Consider the following 24,946-nt stretch of genomic DNA (forward strand, 5'->3'; position numbering starts at 1 on the left):
GGGCCGACGCAGCTTCAAGCCGCGACCGGCGCCATGAAGTGAGAGGGGGGCTTGGGTTCGCTGCTCGCGAGCGGGCGTGGGGGTCCGGAAGATGCGGGGACGCGTGGTCAGGCCTCGGGTCCCGGCGGAGCGAAGGGAGGCTGCCGCGCTGGGGTGGGGATAGCCTTGGGGAGGGTCAGCGAGGGAATGCCGAAGGGACCTGGAGACTCCTAGAGAACGGCGGGGGGGGATGTGCGGGACGGACCAGCCGGCCGGTGCTCGGCCGGCAACCGCTCTTGGCCCGACAGCAGGGGAGTGTGGGGGCTGGAGAGGGGCTGAGGGGACGGGGGACTGATCCGGCAGCCCCCGCCGCCAGGCTCAACGTGGACGGGCTGCTGGTCTACTTCCCCTACGACTACATCTACCCGGAGCAGTTCTCGTACATGCTGGAGCTCAAACGCACGCTGGATGCCAAGGTGGGTGGGCCGGGCCCGCCGATTCCCACCTGACAGGTGGGCCTGACACACGCGCGTCTAAGACCGAGATTGCAGCGGTCCCCAACCTTTTTGGCACCAAAGACCAGTTTGGGGGAAGACAATATGCGGACGGAGAGATTCAAACTCATTGTGCAGTTTATTTCTGTTATTATTCCATGAGGTCTATCAGGCATTAGATCATTAGAACTCAGATCATCAGGCATTAATTAGATCCTGGAGGGTGGGGACTCCTGGTCTAGAGTTTAGAAATCTGAGGTCCTTGTGATAGCCAGCGCTTCCAAACTTGGTATCTCAAATAATAGTAATTAAAAATAGCAGTTGCTGCTGCTGCTGCTAAGTCGCATCAGTCGTGTCCGACTCTGTGCGACCCTATAGACGGCAGCCCACCAGGCTCCCCCGTCCCTGGGATTCTCCAGGCAAGAATACTGGAGTGGGTTGCCGTTTCCTTCTCCAGTGCATGAAAGGGCAAAGTCAAAGTGAAGTCGCTCAGCCGTCTGACTCTTAGCGACCCCATGGACTGGAGCCGTAGTTGACCTTTACCAAGGCTGATCTGCGGTGGTTGGCTTAGGCATATAGAGACTCAGGAATTGGCTACCCACAGCAGTGTGTCCTTGGGTAAATCACTTAATCTCCCCTCCACAGTCTTCACCTTGGTAAAATAGCCATAGTAATAGTACCTACCTCAGCTTAATATGGGGCTTCCTAGGTGGCTCAGCTGGTAAAGAATCTGCCTGCAATGCAAGAGGCCCAGATGTGATCCCTGGGTGGGGAAGATCCCCTGGAGAAGGGAATGGCAACCCACTCCAGTATTCTTGCCTGGAGAACCCCATGGACAGAGAACAGAGGACAGGTCACAAAGGAGTCCATGGAGGGCTCCAAAGAAGTCCTGGAGTCCATGAAGTCGCAAAGAGACACGACTGGAGAGACTTGGCATACAGCATACATAAGTATCAGATACTGTACTAAATAGTCCTCAGTTTGCCACTACTTCTCATAGTCACGCGATGAAGAAGAGCTTATTAGACCCCCAGCCCCTATTTTTTTTTTTTTTTGGCTGCACTGTGTGGCTTGCATGATCATAGTTCCCTAACCAGGGTTTGAACCCGGGTCCTCGGTAGTGAAAGCTCAGAGTCCTCACCACTGTAGGCCAATTTTTAGAGATACAGAGTCCTCAGAGAGGTTGAGAGGTCTTGCCTAAGACCACTCAACAAGAGTCGCAAAAGTGGGGTTCAAGTCCACTGCCCCTGGGGCCTAGATTTCTAACTGCTATGTTGTCCTGTTATTCCAAGATTCCATTCTGGGGGGAGGGTCCCAGAGTTTGTGTCCCTGGAATTTCGAGCACCTGTGTCATGTCCCTCCTGCCCACCACACACAGGGTCATGGAGTCCTGGAGATGCCCTCAGGCACTGGGAAGACAGTGTCCCTGTTGGCCCTGATCATGGCGTACCAGCGGGTAAGTGACTCCCTGGGCCTGAGGAGGGGGCAGAGGGAGGAGGCTGGATGGGGGCCGAGGCTGAGCCCATGGTTGTCGGCAGGCGTATCCCCTGGAGGTGACTAAACTCATCTACTGCTCGAGGACTGTGCCTGAGATTGAGAAGGTGAGCCTGGGTGCGGGCCCCCTCCGCCCCCGCTCTCCCCTAACCCATCTGTCCCCCTGGTGGTTGCCATCATAGCTTTGGGCGTGTGGGAAGTTGGGGAAGGGCTAGAACCTGCCTGGACAGGGGCTTGGGCTTTCATTGAGGCCAGTTCCCCACCTCCCTCATCAACTGTAACAGGTGATTGAAGAGCTTCGAAAGTTACTCAGCTTTTATGAGAAACAGGAGGGCGAGAAGCTGCCGTTTCTGGGGCTGGCTCTGAGCTCCCGGAAGAACCTGTGTATTCATCCCGAGGTGAGCGCTCATCCCTCCCCTCTCCCTAAGCGTCAGGGTTGAGGAAACGCTTCCGTCCAACCGGGAGTTCTAGATCCCCTCCTGTCAGGGAGATGTGCAGGGGCCATGCACAGAGTTATCTCACTCATCACATGCCAACTCATTGTTCATGGCTCAGGCACACCTCCTCCAGGGAGCCTTCCGACTTCCCCAAGCCTGGGAGAGGTGAAAAGGTAGCTCCTGGAGTCTGGCAGGCCTGGTTTCCTGATTCTGAAACGTACTAGCCATATACTCTTGCATAGGTGATTTCTGCTGTCTGGGCCTCAGTCTGCCTGCCTGTAAAATAGGGATAATTAATTACCTGCTTCATACTGTTGATAAGATTGGGCAAGGAGGTGGGGGCTGGGTGAAATGGGTGAAGCAGTCAAAAAGTACAGACTTCTAGTTATAAAATGTATAAATCATGTAATGTAGAATTGACACTTCATATTTGTGGATTCGGAAACTGCAGATCATTAGGGCCAACTGTGCTAGGCCACTTTATTTATTTATGTGTTTACTTAGCTGTGCTGGGTCTTAGTTGTAGCATGCGAGATCTAATTTTCTGACCAGGGATTGAACCCGGGCCCCCTGCATTGGGAGCTGGGAGTCTTAGCCACTGGACCACCAGAGAAGTCCCTTGAGATACTTGCTTTTAAATAAGAGTTTCACTTATGACTTTCAGAGCCATAAATGAAGAGGAATCACGTAGTAAATCGCTGCACGGGTGTGCCCAGAACATGTTCAAAGGGTGGTTCTGTCCCCCTTAGGATAGTAAGAAGTTGAGAATTAATGACCTGGAGTAGGTTTTCTGGAAATGTGGTATGGGCATAAGCAGTATTACACTGTATTTCAGGATGGTGTCTTAGTTGTTTCCAGAGCTGTATATTGACCTGGATAAGGCTAAAGGTTGCGCCAGATATTTCCATCTCAGTTTTTTCCCTCCACGGGCCTGCTGCCTTGAAGGACTTACCAGCATAGTTTAGTCTTCATCTGGACTGAATTGAGTTTTTCAAAGTAGATTTGCCATTAGGTCTCTGCTTTAGTCCTAGTGAAAGTTTTCAGAGTTTTAAAATACTTTTCTGTGGGAGCATATATGACACATTTAACCCTGTGTGCCTCACTGGCTGCACCCCACGGCATATGGGATCTTAGATCCTCGACCAGGGATCGAACCTGCACCCCCTGTGTTGGCAGTGCAGAATCTTCACCACTGGATCACCACAGAAGTCCCTGTATTGCTTGTTGAAAGTAATAATAATAAAATGTAAAGGCATTATTATTATTTAAAAATAAAAATAATAAAATGTAAAGAAAGAGAAAGAAGTAGCAGAGTCTTTGGCAACTGATGAAACAGGAAAGGGAGAGGGAGGGGCCCACAGCCTCAGAGCCCTCACTCTGGGGAGAGAAAGGTTTCGTTCTGAGGAAGGGCAGCCCTGGGCTGTGACGGTGCCATCAACAGAACCTCGGAGGGTTCTGAACAGGGCAGAGGTAAGGAAGGTCTCAAACTGTGATCAGAACCTCCTCTGCTTCTCAGACCTTGCCAAGGTTTCTGGCTGTTGTAGCATTTTAAAAGATAAAGCAGTTAACCCTTAATCTACATGCTGAAGGTCCTTCAAGACTTAATATTAAAAAAAAAAATCTGAGATACAATTGACATTGTACAAGGCTTAATGTTTTGTTCATTTTATTATTTATTCTTGGCCATGTTGGGCTTTTGTTGCTGCGCACAGCCTTTCTCTAGATGCAGCGAGCAGGGCCTACTCTCTCATTGCGGTGCATGCTTCTCAACGCGGTGGCTTCTCTTGTGGCAGAGCACAGGCTCTAGGCTCGTGGGCCCAGCAGTTGTGGCACACGGTGTTAGCTGCTCCGCGGCATGTGTGATCTTCCCGGACCAGGGATCGAACTCGTGTCCCTCACATTGGCAGGCGGATTCTTATCCACTGGACCACCAGGGAAGTCCTAAGGTTTAACATTTTAAAAAGAATAAGAGCCCGGCAGTTGGGCCACTCTTGCATCCTTGCAGTAAGTTTGCAGGTGTCTTAACTGTTTAATCACGAAGCAGGTTCAGGAAAAGTTTTCCACAGATGCCCGAGTCTCACCCTGGTCACCTCACAGGATGGCCTCCCACCCCACCTAGCTGTCAGGTGTTGAGCCCTGGGTTCCAGGTGTGCTTGGGCGTCTTGGCCTGTCCCGGCGCTAAGATGCTCCCCGCCCCCCAGGTGACACCCCTGCGCTTTGGGAAGGACGTGGACGGGAAATGCCACAGCCTCACAGCCTCGTACGTGCGGGCGCAGTACCAGCGGGACTCCAGCCTGCCCCACTGCCGCTTCTACGAGGTACCTGCAGGGCAGCGGGGGGCGAGGGAGGGTGAGTTGCAACAGTCAACCCCCCTGACCCCCAGACACCCTCTCACCCCAGGAATTTGATGTCCACGGGCGCCAGGTGCCCCTCCCCACGGGCATCTACAACCTGGATGACCTGAAGGCCGTGGGACGGCGCCAGGGCTGGTGCCCGTACTTCCTGGCCCGATACTCAGTGAGGAGGCGCTGGGGCTGTGGGCCAGTGGGAGGGTTACGGGCTGCCCACCCACCTGTCTGTCTGTCTCCCTAGATCTCCCTATTGGTCTGTGCCTGTATCTGTTTGTCAGTCTGTCTCTACCTGTTCATTTCTATTTGTTCCTTGCCTCTGCCTGCATGTCTATGTCTGTCTGTCCACCTGCCTGGGTTGCTCCCTTTGCCTCACCTCTGCCGGCTGGGAGGGAGAGATGTGACCTGTTGGAGTCGACCCGGCAGAGAGGCCCTGGGGGTGGGCTCTGGCAGGCGGGCCAGGGTGACCCTGCCCCCTCGGCCCCCAGATCCTGCATGCCAACGTGGTGGTCTACAGCTACCACTACCTGCTGGACCCCAAGATTGCCGACCTGGTGTCCAAGGAGCTGGCCCGCAAGGCCGTGGTCGTCTTCGATGAGGCCCACAACATCGGTGAGCAGAGAGCCAGGCGGGGAGGCGAGGCGGCCCCTCCGCTGCTGCTGCGTCCGCTTGCCTGAGCCCAGCCCTCTCCCTGGCCCCCCAGACAATGTCTGCATCGACTCCATGAGCGTCAACCTCACCCGCCGCACCCTGGATCGGTGCCAGGCCAACCTGGAGACCCTGCAGAAGACGGTGCTCAGGTAGGGGTGCCCCGGCCCGTAGACCCTGGCGCCTGACCTGCCCCCCAAGTGGCCCAGCTCTTCCCACACTCCGACTCCCCGCAGGATCAAGGAGACAGATGAGCAGCGACTGCGAGAGGAGTACCGCCGCTTGGTGGAGGGGCTGCGGGAGGCCAGCGCCGCCCGGGAGACCGATGCCCACCTGGCCAACCCCGTGCTGCCCGATGAAGTGTTGCAGGGTGAGCTGCGCCCCTGCCTCGCCCAGCCCCGCGCCCCGCCCCACCCCATGCCCCCGCTGGCGCCTGGCTGAGCCCATCTCCCCGCAGAGGCGGTGCCCGGCTCCATCCGCACGGCTGAGCACTTCCTGGGCTTCCTGCGCCGCCTGCTGGAATACGTCAAGTGGCGCCTGCGGGTGCAGCACGTGGTCCAGGAGAGCCCACCCGCCTTCCTCAGCGGCCTGGCCCAGCGTGTCTGCATCCAGCGCAAACCCCTCAGGTGCGCCCCCCGGGCTGGGCGTTGGTGGATCCTGGTGGGGGTCGGGGGTGGGCGCCCGGGGTCGCCGTGTCACCGGTGTCAGTAACCATGATCAGAGAACTGACCTCGGGGAGTGTGATGAAAGACTGTGTGCAGAGGTGGGGAGCGAGACCCCAGGGCCCTGGCCAGTGCTCAGGGGTATTCTCACTCCAGGCCATGGAGGGATTGGCCCTGGAGGGGGCTCCTGATGAGGGCCAGTGGGGTGGGAGCTGGGAGAAAATGCTGTGGGCCCCCCACTCACTGTTTCCTCCCACCAGGCCCTCTCATTGTCCCCCTCCAGCCCCTGGGCAGGAGCCAGCCGCTGGTGCAGTCTGGGGGCAGGGCCAGTGATGAAGGGACCCGGGAGTAGGGGTGGAGCTTCCTCTGCTCTTCCTTTGCTGCTGTTGCATCAGTCATTGGTCTTCTATGAACCTCAGTTTCCTCCTCCGTGCAAGGGGTAAGGGGTCAGCCCCTTTACGCCCAGGTTCCTATGGTGGTTTAATCACAAAGCAGACACCCCAGGAACCCACCCAGTCTAGAGCACTGACGATGAGCCAGGCGCTTGACCGTCCACGTCCCGGGGACTCAGCACAGCCTCCCCGCCTCGTGCTGCGGATGAGGATGCTGTGTCCTGTGGAGGGGAAGCCTCAGGGCGCTGTGTGTGGTTGTGACCGGAAGCCCGGCTGGTGGGGCTCTGAGGCTCCAGGCTGCTCTGCCTCTGAGGAGGTGGGGAGCCCTTGGTGCGGCTTCACCCGTCTCCCTTCATGAGAGACTTGTGAGGACAGAGGGGATCTGAGGCGCAGGATCCATGTTCTGAGGGCCTGCTCTGTGCTGGGGACACAGCAGTGGCTGAGACGGCCCTGGTCCTGCCCTCCTGGGCTCACAGTCCAGTTGGGGAGACAGACCCATCCCAGACAGGGACAGTCCAGGGCTGGGGTGGGGGAGTCCTGGGGGTTGCGGGAACACGCGGGGCCGTCTGATTGAGCCTGGGGGATAGAAAAGGCAGGCTGGAAGAAAGGACATACAGGAGACAGGTCTTATTCATTTTATTTCTTATTTTTCTTGGCCACACCGCTCGGCGTGTGGGATCTAGTTCCCTGACCAGGGCTTGAACCTGGAGCCCCTGCATTGGGCGTCTTAACCACTGGCCCGCCAGGGAAGTCCCAGGGGGCAGGTTTTAAACTTGACCATCTGCCTGGTGCCAAAGTCGGGTGCTCCTGCTCCACGGCCCGTCCCTGCCTCGAGCTGGGTGACCTTGCATGCGCGCCTTTGATAGAAGGTGCGTCAGGCTCAGCGAGGCTGTGTGAGGCCATCCTCTGGGAGCGTGTGGAACTCTTAACGCTGTGTCACCGAGGACAGTGACTGTGACTGAGACCTTGTGAGAGATCCGGGCGGAGCGTACGACCGCGTGGCCGAGCAGGGTCCACGTGGTGACCGTGGGCTGCTGGGGGTGGTCGTGGGTCGCCCCTTTTGAGAACCTGTGTATGAGGGTGTTACCTCATGTGACATGACTGTGTGACTCTGGAGTGTTAGTCGCTCAGTCATGTCTGACTCTGTGCGACCCCAAGGACTGGTGCTCGCCAGGCTCCTCTGTCAATGGGATTCTCCAGGCAAGAATACTGGAGTGGATTGCCATGCCCTTCTCCAGGGAATCTTCCCGACCCAGGGATCGAGCCCAGGTCCCCTGCCTTGCAGGCAGATTCCTTACTGTCTAAGAATTTGGGCGGTGACTCTGGGCTGTGAGATGATTGTTCTGTGTGCCCTCCTGTGGCTGCGGCCCCCGTGATGGGCAGTGGTACAAGGTAGGGACACAGAGTGACCCAGACCCCGATCTCCTGAAACCGCCGGGCAGCTGGGGAGACGGCGCGTGGGCATGTGCTCTGATGGTGACAGGGGCTGTCCAGCCGGCAGCCACCGACTCCCTCACCTGCCCATCCCCCCACCCCGCCAGGTTCTGTGCTGAGCGCCTCCGCTCCCTCCTGCACACCTTGGAGATCTCGGACCTCACTGACTTCTCCCCACTCACCCTCCTCGCTAACTTCGCCACGCTCGTCAGCACCTACGCCAAGGGTGAGCTCACCTCTCCCTGCCTCTGCCGGCCCCCGGCAGCCGGAATCGGGATCCGGCAGAGCCTAGAGGGTCGCCCCTGGGACTTGGACAGGCTGGGCTCTGGAGTTTGGACTTTATTTATTTGTTTTAAAATTTATTAGCCGTGCCGGGTCTTAGTCGTGACATGCAGGATCTTTAGTTGCGGCATGTGGGATCTAGTTTCCTGACCAGGGATCAAACCCAGGCACCCGGGTGGGAGTGTGGAGTTTTAGCCACTGGACCAACAGGGAAGTGCTCTGGGCTTTATTTTGAGGGCAGTGGGGAGCCACAAACAGCCCTTGAGTGAGCGAGCCTTGTGCTCAGATGGGTTATTTTCAAAGGCTCCCTCTGGCCGCAGACGGAGGAGGGTGGGGGTGGGGGTGGCATGAGAGGAGGAGGTAGAGGTTCTGCGGGGCCCGCTCACCCTGGGGGGCGCAGTGAGGGGGTGGTCGTCTTGCTCCCAGCGGCACTGGGGAGCCGTGGCAGGTTCTGAACAGGGAGAGACAGGGTCAGATTGCGTTTTAGTGGATTCTCCTGGCAGAGGCTGGGCCAGGGTGGGAGAGGCGCTGGAGAGAGTTGTGGGAGGTGAAGAGGCCTGGGGAGAGGACGCTCAGATTTCCAGCCTCCCAGGAGGGTACAGGGGAGCGTTCCGCCCCCCACTCATCAGGTTTAAGCTGCCAAGGGCTCAGTCTCATCCCCGGGGATTACTCCTCTATCCAGCAAACTAGGTCAGCCTGTCTGACGGCCCATGGGCGGGCCCGGCCTTGGCAGGAAGACAGCCCGTCCCCCACCCCAGGGCCAATGGGCAGCAAGTGTCGCTGGAATCCTCCTCCTGCCTCTCTCCCTCTGTCCATCGCATTCTCCCTCTCGGTCTGTCTGTCCTCCTCTCCTTCCCACTTCTCCATCTACCGACACCTCACATTCTTGTACCTGGAACGTCCTTCCCCATCTTCCTCAGCCCCCAACTTTCTTCCCCCTCACTCCTCGGTTCTTGGCTCAGGAGAGGCGTCTCCTCCTCCTCCAGGAAGCCCCTCTGGCTCCCAGGCAGGGTCAGGCCTCCTCCTTTAGGCTCCCCTGTCCCCGCCTTGCCCACTTGGAGTGGTCCCTCTGTGGGGACAGCTCTGTGTCCCCATCCCTGGACTGTGAGGCCAGGGCTCTCAGTCACGGCTGTGTTCCTAGTACAGGGCTCGGCACAGAGGATGTGATATTTTAAAAAAAATCTTGACTAAGTGAACTTGATTATGTGGATACGTTCATTCATTTATTTGCTCAATAAATGGGCCAGGCCCAGCCCTGGGGAAGTGGTAGGAACCAAGAAAGACCTCATTCTTGACCTCCCAGAACTTACATTCTAGCAGGGAAGACAGGTAGCAGAGATGTAAATGTGGTTAAGGAAGATAATTCCAGAAAGTGATAGTTTTCACGAGAAACGAACATGTCACTGTGTTGGAGCATGCACACAGTGTCCGGTGGCCAGGGTGGCTTTCCTGAGGTGCTGACATTTGAGCTGAGTTCTTTTTTTTTTTTTGAGCTGAGTTCTGAATGACCAGAAGGAACCTGCTGCCTCGGGAAGCTTTCCAGACAGTGGGGCAAGTGCAAAGGCCCTGGGGTGGAATGACTCTGCTGGGGTTGTTCTTTTGTGTGTGTGACCCTGGTGGTTTTGAAAGTCAGGCAGGAACCCCTTGAGCACAGAGGAAAGGGGGTCGCGTGGCAGGATCCCACCGACAGTTCTGGACCCTGGGAGGGATGTGGGGAGCCCCGGGGGCTTCTGAGCAGGAAGGGATGCGACGTGACTCAATTTCAAGGATCCTCTGGCCACTGTGAAGGGAACTGGGATGAGGAGGCCACTGTGGTGGGCCAGGCAGGGGGTGATGGTGGCCGGTCTGGGCCAGGGCAGGGAAAGTGGTCAGAGGGCAGCTGGACTTTGGAGCAGAGCTGACCGGCCTCCTAACCGCTTAGGCAGAAAGCTGGTGGGCGAAGGCTGGAGGCTTTGGCTGGAGGGAGGTGGTGGTCCCCCGTGGTCCCCGGAGGGTGAGGAGTAAGCCTTTGGTGCCCAGCTCAGGGTCCTCTGTGAACGTTCGCATAGGTATTGGCCCAGGGGAGGGGTGGGCAGTTTGGGGTATATATTGGACTCAGGGGCCTGGGTTTTAGGTTTGGGCTGCTGATGGCTGGTCCCATTCACTAAGAAACGTGAGGGGAGGGGGACTGGAGTGGAGGGAGAAAGTGGGGAGGCGGGGTGGCCAAATGTAGGGGGTGGAGGTGCGGGGGAGTGGGCGGGGTCATGACTGGCGCTCAGGGAGTCCCGCGGGCCCCCTGTAGGTTTCACCATCATCATCGAGCCCTTCGACGACAGGACCCCGACCATTGCCAACCCCATTCTGCACTTCAGGTGAGATCCCATCCCAGGGGGGATGTCAGCGGACCACAGGGTCCGGCCCCCGCAGCCTGGCCCTAACCACCTTGGTCTGCTCCTCACAGCTGCATGGATGCCTCTCTGGCCATCAAACCCGTTTTTGAGCGCTTCCAGTCTGTCATCATCACATCCGGGGTGAGGACCCTCCCTTCTGGCCCCCAGCCCTCCCCGGGGGGCTCCTGGTTCCTGCCCAGTCCTGCTGAGATCCCTCTGCTGTCCCTGCTGTAGACACTGTCCCCGCTGGACATCTACCCCAAGATCCTGGACTTCCACCCTGTCACCATGGCAACCTTCACCATGACGTTGGCCCGGGTCTGCCTCTGCCCCATGGTGCGTGGGGGAGGTGACAGGGAGGGTGGTGGGAACAAGGGCCGCCTTTCCTCTCTCCACTGCTCAGGCAGCTGAGGGAACAGATTTTGGGTTCTGACGGACCTGGGCTTGAGTTTGACTCCCCAAGCCTCAGTTTTCTCATCTGTGAGATGGGAACACCCCCTCTCTGATCTCCCAGGGTGGCTGAGGAGATTTAGTGAGACAGTGTGAAAGGCTTTCGTGGCCCAGGGCCTGCTACTTGGTTAACGTGGTTTTGCCTGGCCCGTCGTCTGGCAGTGACCTTGCCACTCGGCCTTGGTCCTCTTCTCTGTAAAATGAACCTCGTAACACGGGCCTTCAGTACCATTTCTGAAGTTGCTGGGCAGATGTGTTTTAGAGTTGAGAATTTTCCAGACTTGAAACACTCCCAAGTGGTCTGAGCAAATCCCTCTAGTGGAAATCAAATTTCAGCAAACGTTCAGATGAGTCAGACCAAGGGAGATCTGTCAGCACGCTGAACAGGCTCTGGGCCGGGCAACTCTTGCTACCAGATGAATTTGTGCCAGACTTAAACACCTGGAGTTACCTTAGTGTTTTGGCTTTCAGAGCTGCCCTTCAGGGCTCGTGGGCTGGTGAGGACCCTCCACCACATGGTGCTTTTGTGATTTTGCCAGTGGGGTGAGGGGCAGCTTCCTGGGACCACCTGCCTGGAGGCTGGGGCGGACTAAAGGGTCCTTGCTGGTGAGACACATGGACAGACTTGGGGTCAGTTCCATCTCTGTTGTCTATCTGCTGGGTGACCTTGGCCAGGCGACTCGCCCTCTGTAAGCCTGAGGTCACTCGTCTGCACCACTCAGATAAGAGGGTAGCTGAGGGGTCACTCGGTGACACTGTGTCTATAAAAAGCATACAGCAGCGCTAGCACGCAGCCTGCGGGCACGCACTGGAGTGGCTGCTGCTGGTGTGCTTATCATGACCTCTCTCGCTCTCTCTAGATCATCGGCCGTGGCAATGACCAGGTGGCCATCAGCTCCAAGTTTGAGACCCGGGAAGATATTGGTATGGTTCCACGGGGGTTGGTTTGGGTCGGTCCCAAGAGGGGAGGTGGATTGGTCAGCATGAGCCGGGTCATAGATGCAGTAACAAATCAAAGTGGCTTCACACAGAGGTTACTTCTTGCCCATGCTACGTGCCGTTGTGGGTTGGTGGGGGCCTGCCATGAATCTCTCCCTTCTGAGAACCTCTGCCATCGGACACATCACTGCGCTGGCGAGATGGGACGGGACGGGTCCTGGTGGGTTGTGCACTGGCTGGTAAAGCTCCTGACCTGGAAGTGACACGGCCCTTTCTTCACTGGCCGTGGCAAGTCATGTGGCCACACCTAACTTTGGTGGGTCAAGGGGCAGTCCTCCCACGACTCTGGAAGGAGAATTGGAATGTGTGTGAACAGCCGGCAGTGGGGTTTCTAGGAACCCCAAGTTTAAGACAGGAAAGCTGTGATGGGGAGTGGGGAGGAGGACCCAGGCCAGGAAACGGTCCGACCTCTGACCCCTCACAGCGGTGATCCGGAACTACGGAAACCTCCTGCTGGAGATGTCCGCTGTGGTCCCTGACGGCATCGTGGCCTTCTTCACCAGCTACCAGTACATGGAGAGCACTGTGGCCTCCTGGTACGAGCAGGTACGCCCGCTTCTCACCCGGCGCTCGGACCCTCTGAGCTCTCGGCTCTCTTCCTCTGTTGGCTTCTTTCTTCGTGTTTTAAATGGTGACAGGACAGTGTATAAAGCACAGAGGGCAGTTTAAAGAACCATGTTCACTGTGCCCCCACATCCAGGTTAAGAACTAGGACATCAGCAGCCTCGCTGGGCCCCGTCCTCAGAGGTGTGCCCCTCAGTGGCTGACCACGCCCCACCTGAGGAGTTCCTGGTTCCCTCTTTGGTCTTTTGTGGGGGGTTACCCCCAGCTGTCCCTCCAGCTCATATGGCATGGTGTGGAGACATTGGGTAGCGGGTGTGACTGTAGCTGGGTGCTGTGCCGTTAGAGGAAGATTCTGGAGAATTAAGGCTGAACAGAGACTCGGGGCAAAAAACCTGTAGGAGTCCCTTCTGGGGAGTGTGTGGGCAAGGTCATGGGGCATTCTGGAAATGGGGTTCACCACAGCTTGGCACTGGGCCCCTGATAGGATATGATTCTGCACCATGAGCCCAGGTCTCGGTTAAGTTAGAGCAAGCGCTTCTTTGGGGTGAGACAAGTGAGCGTGGCTAATGTGAGTCCCAGGGAGTGTGTGGGAACGCCATCCACACAGACGAGACCTCGGTCTTGTCCTCGGGCTCTTCTGCACAGTCTCAGCCACTCGAGCCCCATGTCCTCAGGGTCTTTTGTGTCCTAGTTAAGAAACCTCTGTCTGCCCTAGGCTCACAAAGATGGTCTCCTGTGTTTCCATCTAGAAGTTTTGTAGTCTTAACTTTCACATCTAAGCTCTGTGAGGTACCACGGGTTCATCTTTGTGTAGGATGTAAGTCACGGTTCGTATTTTTCCCATTTGGAAATCTGTTGCTCCAAACCCATTTACTGAAAAGAGCTCCCCCCACCACACTGAGTGGCACAAGTGACAGATGTCTGTGTTGGGGGGCTGTTTCTGGACCCTCTGTGTTGTCTCTCTGGCCTGTCACGCATCTGTCCTTGATCAGAACCATGCATCTATTTCAGTGTCAAATGCGACCGCTCAAGGCAGCCTCTGATTGGCTCTGCCTGGCCTACCTCAGCCTCTCCACCAGTCACCAGCTGGGGGTGGAGCATCCTGACTGGTCACCCTGGGCCACATGCCTGCCCCACTTGTCCAAAAGATGGGGATTGGTTCCCTCCCCGGATCACAGAGTTTTCCAAAGAAGTGACGCTGGACACTGCCACCACCCTCCCGCGGTCTCTAGAGGGCAGGCCAAGGCCGGGGACAGGGGTGGTCTGTCGCATGGGAGTCAGTGGCAGAGCTGAGTTTAAGTAGGACACCCCTGTCCTTGAACCCACCGTCCGCCACCCACACCGTCCCCGCTATGTCCTCCCCGAAGGGCATCCTGGAGAACATCCAGAGGAACAAGCTGCTCTTCATTGAGACCCAGGATGGGGCTGAGACCAGCGTCGCCCTGGAGAAGTACCAGGAGGTGGGTGCTGGGGGGACGAGGGGAGTCTGGGCGGAGAGGGGCCAGAGGCAGCACAGCTCCCAGGTGACACGTCTCTGTCCTGGCCTCCCTCCCAAGGCCTGCGAGAATGGCCGCGGGGCCATCCTGCTCTCAGTGGCACGAGGCAAAGTGTCCGAGGGAATTGACTTTGGTGAGTGGACTCGGCCCTCCCCACCCCTGCGTGGCCATTTCTGTTCCCTGAAGGGACCTCACCCGCCCACTGCCTTGCACGCACAGGGGCCTCCCCTCCCCTCCATCCCTGGGTGCCCGGCAGGGCCCTTGGGGAACCCCTCCGACAGCAAGAGCTCCTGGGCCCCGCACAGTCAGCCCTCTCGCTCCCCCCCGCCCCACAGTGCACCACTACGGGCGGGCCGTCATCATGTTCGGGGTGCCCTACGTCTACACCCAGAGCCGCATTCTCAAGGTGAGCCTCGCTGGGGGCGGGTGGATGTGAAGGCCTCCCCTGGGGCTAGTGTGAGGCAGGGCCCTGGCCCCCATCTCCGCACCCACAGGCGCGGCTGGAATACCTTCGGGACCAGTTCCAGATTCGTGAGAACGACTTTCTCACCTTTGACGCCATGCGCCACGCCGCCCAGTGTGTGGGTCGGGCCATCAGGGGCAAGACGGACTATGGCCTGATGGTCTTTGCCGACAAGGTACGGGTTCGGGGACCCCGCCAACAAGAGGGGGAGGGCCAGGCCGTGGGTGCCTGGGCTCCCCCCAGGGTCCTGACACCCCCAACCACCACCAGCGGTTTGCTCGGGCTGACAAGCGGGGGAAGCTGCCCCGGTGGATCCAGGAGCACCTCACGGATGCCAACCTCAACCTGACCGTCGACGAGGGAGTCCAGGTCGCCAAGTACTTCCTGAGGCAGATGGCACAGCCCTTCCACCGGGTGAGCCCTCTTCCGGGAAGACCCCTGAGCCCCAACCCCAGCCTGCCCCAGACAGGGAGGTTTGTGTGCGTGCCACCCCCCACCCCGTGCCTGGCAGAGGGGGGAGAGTTGAGGGCTCCCGATGTGTGTCCCCAGCGTGTGTCCCGAGCCGGTCGCGGGACCTGTAGAAGGCCAGCCCTCTCTGGCTCAGACCTGGCGCTCTGCCACCTCCCTCCCTGGCCCGTCTTCCGTTCACAGGGACAGGATGCCCCAAGTTAACCGGGCGTTTTCCAGTTCAAGCATCCTGTCTTGGGCCCCTGGGCGGCACCTCCCGTCATTACCAAGCTCTGTGTGGGGACGTGGGGCAGCTGACACCCCTCCTCTCCCCACTCCCAGGAGGACCAGCTGGGCCTGTCCCTGCTCAGCCTGGAGCAGCTGGAGTCAGAGGAGACGCTGCGGAGGATCGAGCAGATTGCCCAGCAGCTGTAGCGCCAGGCGGGGCCATGACGCCTGAGTCTTAGCCGGCCAGGGTCCCGGTGCTCGGAGGGGCCTCGAGGTCCCCACAGGACACCTCAGGCAGACCTTCTAGCTGCCAGATCTATAGCCTTTAATCTTAGGAGCGGAGCTCGGGGAGGCCTGAGCCATGGGGAGCCATCAGGGAGTGGAGAAGACTCCCCTCCCCTCGCCCACCCCTCCCGCTCCTCCTGAGAAGCCGCAGCCACGTGGTTCTGTTGCCTCTAGCGGGGGCCCAGGTCCTGGGTGCTGGCGCTGAGGGTCCGCGAGGCCTCGCTCAGGTGCTGCCTGGGGAACTGGGGACATGCGCGGGGCAGGTGAGGGCGGGGCTGCGCCCCTGCGGCCCACTTGTCTACCCGTCGGTCTGTCCCGACCCAACTCCAACCCCTCCATCCCCCTGCACCTACCCAAATAAAACCCCTCCGTGCTCATGTCTGGGGGTCCATTCCAATGCCAGCCTGGCTGTCCACCGGCCTCTGGGCCCGTCCCCTCCCTGATCCAGCAGTCCCCTCACCTGGTTCTCGGGCGCCCCCGAGCCCTCCGTGTGCAGCATGCTGAGCGACATGGCCCTCTTCATCCTGCCCAGGATGGGGTACGGCACCAGTGAGTCTCGCTCTCACCCTGGGAGACTCGAGACCAGACCCAGACTGCTGTGCGTCGCAGGGGAGATGGGAGCCACGCATGGTCCTCGAGCAGGACAGGGAGAGAGGGGCGGACTCACCCGGCCGCCCCCGCTGCCCCCTCGCCTCGGAGCCGGGACACCAGCTTCTCGCTTCCGCGCCGGATGGACTCTCGGAGCTTAGAGAAGGAGCTGCTCCGACGAAGGGTCTGGGGAGGGCGCGGGGGCGCCGGTCAGCCTCCCTGGCCCCCCAGGCCCCCCTCCCTCGGGAACCCGCACAAAGCCCTCCTCACCTGCTGCTGTGCGTCACCAGTGGTGCCTGTGTTGGGGGCTCCTGGGGACAGATGGGGACATTGTGGGGGGGACGCTGAGAAGCCCCCAGGGCAGGGGAGGGGCCGGGGGCTCACCGAGCGGGGCAGGCAGGGCCTCCCTGCGGAGGATCTCTTTGTACAGCTCTTCCGCCTGCTGGTACTTGTTCTGCTTCAGGTAGGCTGAGGCCTGCGGGGAGGGCATGGCCTGGGTGATCCTGGCTCATCTAGGCGCCGCACCCGGCACCTCCTTCCTGGCCCCCCAGGAAGCAGCCCGGCCTCGCCCCGCACTCCAGGCCCCCGGCCGACCGCAGAGTGGGCTTGGAGCCCAAGCCCACCGCTTCCCACAGGGCAGGTGACCTGCTGGCTCTGAGCAGGGGCCTCCTCCCCACTCTACCTTGAGCCAGTGACACCCCTCTCTGTGCCTCAGTTTTCTCATCTGCACGATGGGGCAGTGGGAGCACCTACCTCACAGGGCCCTTGAGGAAACGGTCCACGGAAAGTCCTGGGAAGGGGGCCTGGCCCAATAAACGCTCTCTGCTTCCAGCCAGTCTCTCCAGCCTCCTCTCTGCCTGGAGCTGTTCTCCGGCCCCCACCAACCTGCCAGTTTCCTGACCCTTCCACGTCCTCTGAGCTGGGGAGCCTCACTGGTGTGGAAGCCCAGCCCCGTGGGGCACCCTCAAGGGCTGGGCAGAGATGGGGCCCCTGTTCTCTGCAGGGCAAGGCCCCCTCAAACGATGGGTGCCTGCCTGGCGCTGGGGCCCCAGGACCGAGCCCCCCCGAACCCCCAGGTGCCCTCACCAGGTTATTCTTGGTCTTGGCCACGTTGGGGTCGTGGGGCCCGCCCAGGGCCTCATAAATGCTCAGGGCCCGGGCATAGTGCCGCTCCACCTCCTCGAACTTGCCCTGGTTCTGGCAGAGCAGGGCCAGGTTGTTGAGCTGCTTGGCCACATCCGGGTGGTCGGCGCCCAGGACCTAGGGTCATGGGGTCACAAGTCATCTGGGGTTGGCGGGCCACGTGTTGCCAGCAGCCGCCATGACGAGGCTCATGAGTTGGTAGTTGGAGTCAAGGGTGGTGAGTCAGGGGACAGGGTACTCTAGGTTCAAACTGGGGCTTCACAACGTCACATGGGAAAGGCACCAAAGGTCTGGGGTCACAAGAACAAATCAGGGTCACGCGAGAGCCAGAGTCGAGTGCTTCAATATCAGAGGTGAAGGGCTGTGTGGGACGGGCCCTGCGGGAGCCGGGCCAGACAGTACCTTCTCCCGGATCTCCAGGGCACGCTGGCACAGGGGCTCCGCCTCCCGGTAACGCCCGCGCTTCCCGTAGAGGACGGCCAGGTTGTTGAGGGTGGCGGCCACCTGTGGGGTGGGGCGGGGGTCAGGGGTGGGAAGGCCCAGCCCACAGCCCCTCTGTGCTCCTTCCCGGGCCCCCACTCACCGCAGGGTGCTCAGGGCCAAGCGTCTGCTCCCGGATCTGCAGGGCATCGTGGAGCAGGTCTGTGGCCTCTTTGTACTTGTTCTGGTCTCTGTGGAGCAGCCCCGGGGGGAGGGGGTTAGGCCAGGGCCGGGGCCCTAGGCTGGGCTGAGCACGGGTGGTGTCCCCTGGGGATCCTTTCTGGGTGTCCCCACACCTCCCAGATCTAGCACAGGGTCCCTGCATGCCCAGGTGGCTGCCAAGCCTCTGCCGCCCCAGGCTTCCACCCCCCTCTGTTGGGGGTCTCTTGCCCACTGACTCCTCTCTGCCCGGGTCTCCGTGGGCTCCGCAGATCTCCGTCCCCTTCCGCCCCACCCCTGCAGGTACCCTGTGCTGTAGAGCAGGACACCAGGGCTCCTCACTTCTGCCCAACATCCCCCAACCCCCTCCAGCGGCAGCGGCCCCCACCGGTACACCAGCGCCAGGATGTTGAGCATGGTGGCCACGTCGGGGTGGCAGTGGCCCGAGCTCCGCTCCAGGTCCTCCAGGGCCTGGCGGCACAGTGGCACAGCCACCTCGTAGCGGCCCTGGCCCGCATACTGGATCACCAGGTTGTGCAGGGTCCGGAGGCGGGCCGGGATTTCATAGCCACCCTGCTGGGCCGCCGCGGCCCCCGCTGCCTCAGGACCTGGGGGTGTGGGGGGGACATCGAGTCACTGCAGGCCTCTTGCTCCCCCAGCCCACACACAAGGGGACACATGCCCCCTCAAAGCCACCGCTGCCTTGCTGGCCCCTGGGACCGCGGGCCCCTGCACTGACTCCCGAGATGGGAATCCCAGGCATCTCACTGACCCATAGGAGGGGGCCTGGCCTGTGGGATGGACGCATGGAAGCCGCCTGGTTCCTGGAGCTGTGGTCACCATGACAGGCCTAGTTTCCAGCTTTTCCAGCCTCATCTGCCCCGTCACCCCCCTACACACACACACAGACACCCACACACAGACAACTGCTTCACCCTCCTGACACCCGGCCCTGACCTGCCCCATCCTCCCCAGAGACCTTGGGGTCCAGTGACTCACATGCGCCCTCCCCAGCCTCGGCCTCCCGTCCTCCATGGCTGAGCCCTGCACCCACCTCTCCGCTCCTCCTCCTCACTGGGGAACAGGGAGGCCAGGCTGTCCCGGCGAGGGGGGGACTCAGCCTGCTGCAGAGAGAGGAGGAAAGGGGGGCGTCACGGGGCTTGGGAGTCTGATTCCGAGATGGGGGTCCTGAACCCCAGGGCTTGAGGGAGGTGGTGGGCAGGGGTTCCAGGGGTCTCCTGAGGGCTTGGGGAGCATCCTGGGGCTTTGTGGGGCAGCTGGGTGTGGGGTGGGCTTCTGAGTAAGTTCCAGTGGGTCTGGGATTTGTTGGGGGGGTTCTTCAGAGGTTCCAGAGAGGCCAGGGAACCTTTGAAGGTGGGGGCTCTGCAGAGGGTCAGGGGGTCCTTTGGAGGGCCTGGGGGCTCCATGGAGGGACGGGGACCCCGCCTCGCCGGCCCGGCCGCACCTGGGTCTCCGCAGGCGGGTCGTACTGCCGCAGTTGCCCCAGGAACTCCAGGTGGCTCTTCTCCTCCTCCAGCTGGGCCACGGCCTCCTCGCTGGCCCGTAGCCGCCGCTGCGTCTCCTCCAGCTCTTCCCGCAGCCACGCGTTCTCCTGGGCCAGCCGCCGGGCCTGCGCCCGCAGCCGCTGCTTCTCCGCCTCCAGCGCGCCCACGTGTGCCGACAGCGCCAGTAGCACCTGCCAGGAGGGGGTGCCAGCAAGTCAGAGGCCTGGCCACCCCCTGCCAGACGGACCCCGACCCAGCCCAGGGCCTCAAATCAAGCCAGAGCACCTCCTTCCCCCCAAGGTCCCCCAGATTACAGACAGCCCTCCGATGTGGCTCCAGGGATGCTCAGCAAGTCCCAGGGTCACACCTCGATCCTGCCGGGGGAACCCCTCCCTCCCATTTCACCCAGACACACAGATCACACACAGGGACACGTCATATCCCACCCGGGCAACCCCAAAGTCTGCCCAGGACCTACCCTTCTATGGAAGGACCTCACCTGGTTCAGGGGTCCCTGTTACACATAAGGAGCCACCCCCCCAACTGCAGGTTAGGGATCCCATCTCGGGACTAGAGGCTCCCTGTCCCAGGCCGGGTGCCCCTAGGTCCCCCTTCGCCCAGCACGCCTGGCCCCTCATCCCTGGGCGACCCCCCAGGCCTAAGCCACACCCCTGCAGATGGTGCGCCCCTCATACCTACCTGGGCCTCGCCCAGCCCCAGCTCGATGGCCTCCAGGGAGTGGCTCACCACCTGCTGCTTCTCTTCCAGCAGCTCCAGGCCAGCCGCCGGGCCCTGGGCCGCCAGGGCCTCCGCCAGGTGCCCTGCCAGGCCCCGGTGCTCTGCCCGCAGGGCCTCCAGCCCCTTCACCACTTGCCGTGTCTGCCGCACCAGCTCCTCGGGGCTTGGGCGCTCCAGGCCCAGCCCCACGCCTCCTGGGGCCGCCACCTGCACGGACATGGCTGCTCCTGGGGGTGACCGGGATCAGGGTGGGAGGTTGGTGGTCACTGTCAGAGCCGGGCAAGCCCACCCCTCAGCCTCCGCATCGCCAGGCCACACATCCCCTCCCAGCCATCACCCCATCCACCCATCCCGGCCAGCCCTCTGCCTCCATGCTTTCCTCACTGCAGCTGGCAACCTGTCCCACGCCCGTCCTGGAGAGCCTGCAGCTGGAAACTTTCTGGTCTGCTTTGCCTGTCCTCAGCCGTGGGGCCCGGCCCCCAGGACAACTCCCAAACCTTCCCGTGTGGAACTAACCCAGGCGGCCAAGCAGCCATCCCACGGCCGCCCACCTGCCCTCAGCTCACCTGGTCAGCCCTCCCCACCCCAAGGACCTGGGATCCCCCGGCCTGCCGGCCCGGCTGTGTGACCCGCACCGGAGGTGCCCTCCCCTGCTGGGCGTGTGGGGCGGGACGTGTGGAGGCGGCAGCCTCTCCGTGAGCTCACTCTCAGGGTGTTTTTGTTGGGAACCAGTCAGACCACTGGGGGTGGGGTGAAGCGGAGGAGAGGCCCACGGGGCTGGGGTGCTGGAAGCCGAGAAGGCCTGGGGACTGGCGAGGTCAGGGAGGGTCCCCACATGTGGTGACTCCCGGGGACCTGAGGAGCTGACAGACCAGAGGAAACCGGCTCCACCCTCCACTGCAGACAGGCCCGGCCAGCCCAAGGCGTGCTGGGACACACGTGTGGCAGGCATGGCCCAGGGGTGTCACACGGGCCATGTGACGGCTGAGGGTCTCAGTCCCAGATGGTAATGGGGTCTCACACGTGGGACTGCATGGGGTTGTATGGGGGTGATGAGGCCAACAACACTGGGGACAATGTCTCTGGGACACACACACACACACACACACACTCCCCTCTTAGAAACAGACCTCGACACACGCACACCCTCCCTTCTTAAAACCACGCTATACACATTCTCCTCTCGGATATATGACACAAGACACACTCTCAGAAATATGCCTCTACACACACTCCATCTCAGAAATACAACAATGATACACATCCTCCTTTCAGAAATACAACACACACACACTTTCTTTTAAAAATACAACTCAACACACCCACTCACATCTGCGTTTTCTTTTCAAAATACAACCCAGTACAACACACTAACTCAGGCACACACACATATATATTCGTCTTTGAGAAATAGCATATGTAGGGACTTTCCTGGTGGCTAAGACTCCGTTCTCCCAAAGCAGGGGGCCTGGGTTCGATCCCTGGTCAAGGAACTAGATCTTGCATGCTGCAATTAATGATCCTGGGTGCTGCAATAAAGACCCGGCACAGCCAAACAAATAAATACACATTATTTTTAAAAAAAGGAAAATAAACAACACACATACACTCCCCTCTGAAAAACACAACCCAACATACAGGTACATTTTCCTTTCAGAAATAAAAGCCATGGGCTTCCCTGGAGGCTCAGTGGTAAAGAATCCGTCTGAGAATGCAGGAGACACAGATTCAATTCCTGGTCCGGGAAGATCCCACATGCCGCAGAGCAATAAGCCGGTGCACCATGACTACTGAGCGTGCACTCTAGAGCCTGGGAGCTGAAACTATGGAACCCAAGCGCCTAGAGCCTGTGCTCTGCAACAAGACAGCCCACCGCAACGGGAGGCCCATGTACCACAACTAGAGAGTAGCCCACGCAGCGAGGAAGATCCAGCACAGCCAAAAACAAATAAAACGATAAAAAAGAGAAATAAAAAAAAACAGACAGAAAACAAATGTATGGTTACCAAAGGGGGCAGGGGGTGGGGAGGGATAAATTAGAGGTTTGGGATTAACATATACATATGTAAAATCAATAACCGACAAAAATCTACTGTATAGCACAAGGACTATACTGGATATATTATAATAACTTACAGTGGAAAACAATGTGAAAAATAAAGATAATACATATAACTGAATCACTTTGCTGTATACCTGAAACTAACACAACACTGTAAATCAATACAAATTTAAAAAATAAAAACACACAAATAACCGTCTCTTCCCTCACCCCTCTTGACTTGCGAAAATGTAACTAAATTCCAAATCACTCCCATTCGGACTGTCTCCTTGAAGGTTTACGCCCGTGACACATGCCCTCTCCCACACCCCCACGTCCTGCCAGCAGCCAGCCCTCCATCCCATGCCTCCCTCCCACACCGGCTCCCAGGACTCACGGTGGACCTGTCATCGTTCCTCCCCGCTTTCTCCACCGCCCCTGCCTGGCCAGCCAGGGACTCGCACACACAGACACACGAGAGTGTCACGCACGAATGTGCGAATGACCCGATGCTGGCTCTTACACCTTCACAAGCGGGTGCCCACGGCACAGATGGCGGTGGAGACACACGGAGTTCCATGTTTTCACGCACAGACTCACAGGCTGACTTCACTCCAGCCATGGCATCCCCTAGAAGCACCCCAGCGCTTTTTGCACCTGCGCACATACTCACAATCACATCCACTCAGACACAGAGTAAGGGCAGCTGTATAAGCCCGTGGGTTTTACACACTGCAGGCTCTCCACCCCCAACCTCCCCCTCTCCCTATGTATATGTGTTCACGCACATATCAATCTCCGTGTATGCTGTACGTGTGTGTACATACATCACATCAGACTTATTAACAGCCTCACACCTTACACACAAGTCCTATAAATGATCAAACTCACAACCACGCCAGTTCATTGAGTCATCTTGACAACCAAGACCCTTATTCACGTATACAATCTCCTACAACATCACACACAACCTCAAACAGCTGAGTCGACTGTTCCAGACATGGCCTCAGAGTACTGCTCACAGCGACACGCATGGCTCAACCACAGCCACGCATCACTCAGACTGTGTCCTTGACACGTCTCCCACACTCACACGTCCTCCAAACAGCACACTCCCCTTCACCTGCTCAGCACAAGCACACAGCTGACTATGATAATTACAGTCACACTACACACATCCATCCCGTACCCCACAGCACACACCTCCCTGCCATTCCCCCCAGTCTTACCGTCAGAGAGACAACCACAGCCACGCAATTTCTTGGTCACATACCTAATCCTGTAAACAGTTCAACTCTCTGCCAAACACACACACACACACAGCATTACAGACTCACCATCAGAGGTCGCCCACATTTTCACACCACTGAAAGTTTCACATCATTCACACAGTCCTTCGGTGCCCTCGCTGGGCTAAACGGACAGGCCATCTCCTGTATCAACCTGTACCCACATCTGTAGGCACCGTTTGACACCATCACACACACCTGAGCTTCCTACACCATCTCTCGTGCACACTCACGCCCAATCTCCACGCACATATACACTTGCAGGCGGGAGTGTATGGCCCGCTCCCCAAACCACACAACTTACCCCTGGCCGGCCGGCTGAGCCCCGCGCACCCCGGTTTCACAGCCCGCCAGCCTGCCAGCCGGCCGGGCCGTCACAAGGGCCCCCTCCCTCTCCCAGGCCCCGCCCCATCCTCGCGCCTGTTTACCTGCGCCCCGAGAGAGGGGGCGCGGCCCCACTGGGGCCTCCAGACTCGGGGGAGCCCTAGGGCGGGACAGTGGGCGTCCAGGGAGCCCAAGTCCCGTCCCCGTCTTCAGGCCAGCGGTCCCAGGAGTGTGCCAGGCCCAGTCCATACCCTCTGCCCCCGCCTCATTCCTCTCGGCTCCCGGGACTCCCACCCAACACTCCCGGCGCCCACCTGACTGCGGACGGCTCCAGGTCCGGCTTCTCCGCGCTGCGCACGCACGCCCGGCCGCCCGCAGCTGCGCCGGGAGTCTCCGGCCGCGAGCGGCTCCTCCGGGGGGCGGGTCGGCCTGGAGCCCCGCCCCGCAGGTGAGACCGGCCCCGCCCACCGCTCCTGGAAAGTTAAGCCCAGCCGCCCCAGCGCTGCAGCAATAGCAGAGCCTTGTGCGCGCGCTTAGCCGCTAGTCTCTGCGGCACGTCGAATCCGAGATGATTGCAGGCGGGCAGGAAATAAGAGTCTCCACGAAACTAGAATCTTGGAAACTCGGAATCTTAGAAACTTTGCATCCCAGACGGGTGGCCTTCTTGCAATGCCAACCTCAGGCCCTTCTCCTCGGCTGTGCGCCCGCTTTGGACATCTCTCCACACAGATCTCGACGTTTGTCCTTTTTCAAAGGCCGTTTCCTCCAAGAGACCTTCCTTGCCGCTTCTAAAATACACCCTTTCCACGGAAACACAACCTCTTTTCTCTGCTTGATTTTGTTAATAAAATTTTTTCAGGACCTAAAATTATGTTATGTGACATTATAATTACTATGTTATGTTACATCACGTTATTGGCGAGGCTAAAAATTGGGCTCTGAGTTCACGTCCTATTTCACCATTTACTGGCTGTGCAGGCTCTGGACAAGTAACTTAACCTCTCTGTCTTCGTTTCCCTAATCTCTAATAGATTAGTCAAAGACTGCGAGGACTGAATGTCTTAATATATGGATTGGAAGCATTTAGCAAATATTAGCTGCTGATTTTGTGGTGTTAAATCATTGGTTCGGCTTTCCAAGTGGCACTAAAAAAACCCACCTGCCTACGCAGGAAATGTAAGAGTCGGGAGTGCAATCCCTGGTTTGAG

The 24,946-nt window shown here is 59.2% G+C and overlaps 2 protein-coding genes across 30 annotated transcripts; one reads left to right on the forward strand and one right to left on the reverse strand.

Annotated features, from left to right (window-relative positions):
* ERCC2 (ERCC excision repair 2, TFIIH core complex helicase subunit) lies at nucleotides 1–15,848 on the forward strand. 3 transcript variants are annotated; one of them, XM_081515732.1, is made up of 23 exons: nucleotides 1–153; nucleotides 356–455; nucleotides 1,852–1,929; nucleotides 2,012–2,074; nucleotides 2,252–2,365; nucleotides 4,606–4,722; nucleotides 4,805–4,921; nucleotides 5,241–5,364; nucleotides 5,456–5,552; nucleotides 5,637–5,770; nucleotides 5,858–6,026; nucleotides 7,996–8,114; nucleotides 10,452–10,521; nucleotides 10,611–10,680; nucleotides 10,774–10,875; nucleotides 11,850–11,913; nucleotides 12,413–12,534; nucleotides 13,920–14,012; nucleotides 14,109–14,181; nucleotides 14,384–14,454; nucleotides 14,543–14,686; nucleotides 14,782–14,925; nucleotides 15,301–15,848. In XM_081515732.1, exons 1-23 carry the CDS (start codon nucleotides 92–94, stop codon nucleotides 15,391–15,393), a joined length of 2,340 nt encoding a protein of 779 aa, XP_081371858.1. In that variant the 5' UTR covers nucleotides 1–91; the 3' UTR covers nucleotides 15,394–15,848. The 3 variants fall into 3 exon arrangements, with proteins under 3 accessions (XP_081371858.1, XP_081371860.1, XP_081371859.1); XM_081515734.1 differs by having other exon boundaries at nucleotides 1–118; XM_081515733.1 differs by having other exon boundaries at nucleotides 1–38.
* On the reverse strand, nucleotides 15,491–24,133 carry KLC3 (kinesin light chain 3). 27 transcript variants are annotated; one of them, XM_081515754.1, is made up of 14 exons: nucleotides 24,053–24,133; nucleotides 21,512–21,613; nucleotides 20,046–20,305; nucleotides 19,307–19,537; nucleotides 18,896–18,965; nucleotides 18,230–18,449; nucleotides 17,786–17,873; nucleotides 17,605–17,706; nucleotides 17,146–17,319; nucleotides 16,444–16,534; nucleotides 16,330–16,370; nucleotides 16,139–16,245; nucleotides 15,932–15,995; nucleotides 15,491–15,713 (listed from the first exon to the last, which is right to left on the reverse strand). In XM_081515754.1, the coding sequence occupies exons 3-14, from the start codon at nucleotides 20,301–20,303 to the stop codon at nucleotides 15,642–15,644; spliced, it is 1,518 nt and encodes a 505-aa protein (XP_081371880.1). In that variant the 5' UTR covers nucleotides 20,304–20,305; nucleotides 21,512–21,613; nucleotides 24,053–24,133; the 3' UTR covers nucleotides 15,491–15,641. The 27 variants fall into 27 exon arrangements, with proteins under 27 accessions (XP_081371880.1, XP_081371875.1, XP_081371885.1 ...); XM_081515749.1 differs by having other exon boundaries at nucleotides 20,046–20,311; XM_081515759.1 differs by lacking the exon at nucleotides 24,053–24,133 and adding an exon at nucleotides 23,719–23,771 and having other exon boundaries at nucleotides 18,896–18,962.
* Nucleotides 24,134–24,946: the final 813 nt, after the last annotated feature.

The sequence above is a fragment of the Giraffa tippelskirchi genome, chromosome 7 (assembly GCF_054371585.1).
Source record: "Giraffa tippelskirchi isolate mGirTip1 chromosome 7, T2T-mGirTip1v1.2.pri, whole genome shotgun sequence".
Lineage (NCBI taxonomy): Eukaryota > Metazoa > Chordata > Mammalia > Artiodactyla > Giraffidae > Giraffa > Giraffa tippelskirchi.